Source organism: Paramormyrops kingsleyae, chromosome 9, assembly GCF_048594095.1.
Source record: "Paramormyrops kingsleyae isolate MSU_618 chromosome 9, PKINGS_0.4, whole genome shotgun sequence".
Lineage (NCBI taxonomy): Eukaryota > Metazoa > Chordata > Actinopteri > Osteoglossiformes > Mormyridae > Paramormyrops > Paramormyrops kingsleyae.
In genome coordinates, this window is record NC_132805.1 from 27668621 (window position 1) to 27673618 (window position 4998).

The 4998-nt window shown below is 50.5% G+C and overlaps 1 protein-coding gene across 3 annotated transcripts in view; it reads right to left on the bottom strand.

The window, feature by feature from the left end:
• Positions 1-243: 243 nt before the first annotated feature.
• Positions 244-4998, bottom strand: part of hace1 (HECT domain and ankyrin repeat containing E3 ubiquitin protein ligase 1) — a 33590-nt gene continuing 28835 nt past the window's right edge. For all 3 annotated transcript variants that reach the window (XM_023806283.2, XM_023806282.2, XM_072716697.1), the window contains exons 20-24: positions 4460-4591; positions 3603-3701; positions 3325-3395; positions 2126-2239; positions 244-1422 (exon numbers count right to left, since the gene is read on the bottom strand). In XM_023806283.2, the coding sequence (XP_023662051.2) occupies positions 1320-1422; positions 2126-2239; positions 3325-3395; positions 3603-3701; positions 4460-4591 (519 nt within the window). In that variant the 3' untranslated portion in view covers positions 244-1319. The remainder of the gene's footprint in view (positions 1423-2125; positions 2240-3324; positions 3396-3602; positions 3702-4459; positions 4592-4998) is intronic.

Genomic DNA, 4998 nt, shown 5'->3' on the forward strand with positions numbered 1-4998 from the left:
AGTGCGAGGGGGCCTGCTGCTCGGAGTCGGGGCCCCAGATGGCCCTCGCTGAGGGCCCGTATGGCCGCTGCGTGGCCCCCCCATCAGAGGTCCAGCGGGTCAGACCCAGACAAACGTACTACACACGTCACACACACATTTTGATTGAATGCCACACACTGAGGAGTTGCCTTGTTCACATATTAGAAAAAAGGACAGGTTAACGGGATGTCTGAGAATAAAACAGAAACAAAGACGACATCATTTATGTTAAAATACATGTTTTAATGTACTTTCATATCTATCTGCAGGAGAAAAAAATCCTAAAAATGTAATACAATACTAACTTCTGTATACAAATGCAATCAAATGTACATCCAGAACAATGGTGATACATTATATCAAACGTCAACATACAATTTACATTCAATATAATATCACAAGAACTTAATTGGAGAAAGCTTTTAAACACATACACAACGCATGATATCATGTCCCTTTTTGCAAAACAATAAGCATTCTATCAGAATTCTTATGGAAGAATTAACTGTGGTTATTAAAATGTAGTTCATTGTTTGGCACGGAATACAAAAAAAATAAAAAATCATATTACATATTGCTGTAATGCCGAGTTTTCCAGAAATCTAATTATCAAGATTGCACATTAATGAAGAAGGAAATAAATGTCGAAGCACAACCTACAATTATGAGGAGACCGTGGATTCGAGCACGAGACAGCGGTAGACATCACAGAGAACGATAACTAAAGAAGCGAAGCCAGACGGCCGCAGCTCTTATTTAATCAGAAGAGAGTCTACACAGGATAAGTCAGGGCTCCGTTAAACAGCCTGGGGAGGCGTGAGGACTAAAGAAGGGGGAAACGTGAAACTAGACGTGACAGCCACAAAACAGCAAGAAACCAGCTCTGTGCTCACGTGCCGTTCAGGTAATAAAGGAGATGGGAAAGGAATCATCTCAACACACACACACATAGACAGAGACAAACACACACGCACACACACACATAGACAGAGACAAACACACACGCACACACACAGACAGACAGACAGAGACAAACACACACACACAGACATCCTGAGTGAGATGCCCTGAAAGGAACACAAAGCCAAGCAATGATAAAGGTGCCTTTGTGCCTTTGATGCATAGCTACATGGTGTCATTTACGCTGATCTCACTTACACTAGAAAAAGCGGAATACGAGTAGAATTACAGTCCAGGATACAAGTTCACGTCCGCGCACGCACTCACCCACACACAGAAACTCACACTTTTCATAATATGGCTGAGAGGTCACAGGAGTGGCGTACGCTCACGCCACATTACGCCATGGTGTAGCCGTAACTCCCACAATGCAGTGCGACGAGCAGCCTGTCTCGGAGCACTTCCTGGCTGGGGTACTCTGGGAGCTTCAGCATGTTGATGCTGGGGAGGCCAATTGGGACAGTAAGGGCGAGTCAATGAGAGTCAGCCAGCGAGGTCAGCTCTACCTTATACAGGTCACTTAAGCAGGTAGTGTGTCCCTGTATAGCTCAGCCAGTGCAAATCAATATTGCCCATTAAGAACTTTACACATTAGAATGTATAAAGTTGACTGATTCCCGACACTTTAGCATAAATCTACCCCTGACCCAACAACAGAATCCTTCTTGTCACTTCGCTGCCTGACCTTCATCAAAGATCAGACATATATCGTGGTGATAAAACTCTACTGCCCCCTGCTGGCGGTCATCTCATATTTCATTTTGGCATCAGCAGGCATCCGTATACATTTTCCTAGCGTTATGGGAGACAAATCTGGGGAAAATGCCCGCAACATGTTTCTATTCCAGAAACAGATTTCATGATGAATGTCCCCAGAAGGGAAAATACCTCATAGTTTTTTAAATAAGCTGACAAACTATTTAAAAACTGCCAAAACTTATTCTGGCTGCAAGCTTTCATATTTTTTGAGTTTCTTTGGGCTGCCGTTACATTTCATTAATGGAAGAATCGATGTATTGGGCACAGCACGACAGGTAAACAAAGCGTGCCTTCGCGTGAAAGAAGTGCGAGAGAGACGTGGAGCAGGTCCTCGTGCGCACGAGTGCGAGAGAGGAGCTCGCAGAAAAAGCCATCGCTTTCTCACCAGGTGCTGGATGTTGGCAGCAGGTTGGCGGTGTAGGGCACGGCGGCGATGGTGAACTTCTGTAAACCGCTCCCTCCCATCAGGTAGGCGAATCCGCCGTGGGGGACCCGCGAGCTGCAGGGCCAGGAGATAAACAGAAGGAGCGATTGGCTGAGAGCGGGACCAGGCCGAGTGGCGAGAATGTAGCAGGAGAGCTGGACTGATGCTATCGTGCTAAAAGGCCCAGCAGAGAAAGCAACATTTCCTGTCCTGAGCTCAATCGCTGCCTGATATACAGCAGCTTACAAGACTGTGACAAGCACCAAAAGCTACAAGGCTTGAAATTTAGAGAGGGCAAGCACGTGGGGAGCTAACGTGAGTGAGTAGATCAATGTTTCCCAATCCAGTCCTCGGGGACCCACAGACGGTCCACATTTTTGCTCCCTCCCAGCTCCCTGCCAGACAGTCCACATTTTTGCTCCCTCCCAGTTCCCTGCCAGACAGTCCACATTTTTGCTCCCTCCCAGCTCCCTGCCAGACAGTCCACATTTTTGCTCCCTCCCAGCTCCCTGCCAGACAGTCCACATTTTTGCTCCCTCCCAGTTCCCTGCCAGACAGTCCACATTTTTGCTCCCTCCCAGCTCCCTGCCAGACAGTCCACATTTTTGCTCCCTCCCAGTTCCCTGCCAGACAGTCCACATTTTTGCTCCCTCCCAGCTCCTGCTACGCCAAAAACGTGGACTGTCTATGGGTCCTCGAGGACCGGATTGGGAAACGCTGGTCTAGATCAGTGTCCATGTAAGCCTATTTCATTCTGAAGAGAAGCCCGGCTCTCACAGCAGGAGGCCTGCCTGCATGTATCCATGCGCTGTCTGCCTTCGCAGCCGGCCTGTGAGGACCCCCACTGCTTTCCCCAACTAGCAGCCATGACGCCACATTAACAGAAGCCCGTTAAGTGGCCACGATCAACAGCTACACTGTGGAAGCTGCAGGATAACAGGAGACTTTTACAAAAGTGACACCCGTCTTGATCAGTCTTCCAGTCCTGCCACACTAACAAGGCTTTTGAGTTTTGGCATGACGAAATGTTTTCAGAAAAGCAACTCAAACTGCGTGGGGGGGGGGGGGGGGGGGGGGGGGGGGGTGGTTACTTTTGTTATCCAAAAGTTAAAAGAAAAAAGAAGAAAGAAAGAAAAAAAAAAAAAAAAAACGTGACTCACCTGCCAGTGACGAATTGCAACAGCAGGACTCTCTCCTCCTGGGTCAGACTCCGCACCACTTCCCAGAACCACTGGAAAGCAAAGAGTGTGTGATTCATCACCCTCCGAGACTCATCACAGCAACATGACGTCGGGACACATTAAAGTGATCTAATGCATTCAACTCCGCAGCAAGACAGCACCCAGATCCTGGTCAGGTTATGAACTGTGTGCAGTCATTCTCCATTAGCAGCTTGTCTGATTATTCAATACACGCATACAGGGAGCGGGTTGCATACCTGAATGACGGGTTCCTCCAGGTCGTAGCCGCTGGTGTATTCCGTATTCCTGCTCCAGTCCGACACGTCGATCTCGGGCATCCCTGAGAGGAGCAGTTCCTAGCACCAGACCAGGACAGAGTTATGGTTTACGATGCCATGGTTACAAGCCACGCTGTCATGGTTACAGGTCACGCTGCCATGGTTACAGGTTTGCATTAAACTGGGACCGGGGAGACGTCTCAGAAGGACAGGCTTTTGCATGGGGGCCCAGATCACGGCAGATGCTGGTCGTTTAATTAAAGCACTTTAAGGACTAGAGGGACGATCTTGAAGGGTCGTGTCTGATGAACCCTGGGAGGCTGCCTGATGGAAAGGGGGGGGGGGGGGGCTTTTTCCAAGGACTGCACCAGATCTCCCCCACGTGTAGTCCGCACGGTCAGAGGGCTAGTCATACACACAGATGAACACACGCCATCCAGAGGCGCATCTCTCGTGTTCCATCAGCACAGACAGACAGGTCCCCAGACCCGACGCGCATCCACACACAGATCTAGGCTGCGTGGTGTGCAATTGCCCTTGGAAACCATCCAATCAGCTCCTTAGCCTTGTTTCCTAGCAGATAGGCAGCTGGTGGAGCCAGGTGGGGGTGCGGGAGGGGGGGGATCGGTACGAGGTGGCGGGCGATGGCAGCCGACCCCAGGGGTGACTCATTAACACGTGCGATGAATCCCCTCAGCCGGTGACTGGGCATCAGAAACGTGATGGTGGGGAGGGGGGGGTCATGCTCGACATGGTGGGGGGACAGGGAAAGGAGAGAGGAGCCCGGGAGATGAAGACGACGGCAACGACGACGACGAACAGCAAAGCTGACTCACCAGCTCGTACTCGTCAAAGAGCTGGATGAGCGAGGGAGGGATGAAGGTGTGGAAGCCTTGCAGGAAGGCGTTGATCTGAGGCTGGATGGCGCGAGTCATCCTAAGCTCCGTCACCAGCTGCACGTACTCCGCCTGGACACAAGGGGGCACCAGGACAGTCACGGCGGGACACACAGACAAATGCACGGCGATGGGCTGCGTGACACTTTTGAGATCAAATACGACCAAGCGCAAATGAATATGCACTCAGACACAGGCAGAAACAACACACACACACACACACAGTTCCACACAGACAGAATCGGAAAGGCTCACACAGAATTCATGAGAGCAGAAAACGTGCGAATCAAACAGGACTTCTTGTGAGTGTTTGTGTGAAATTCCCCTGTTATCCAGCTCTATCCTCCTCGCCCTCCCCCCGCGGCTCTGGGAAGCGGAAAGAGACCCAGCGACACCCGGGCAACTCCACAGGCACCCCCGGCTGAGCGGCCAGATAACAACTCAGCTCCACGGGCAGGGGCACGGCCCTCCCACCCGAC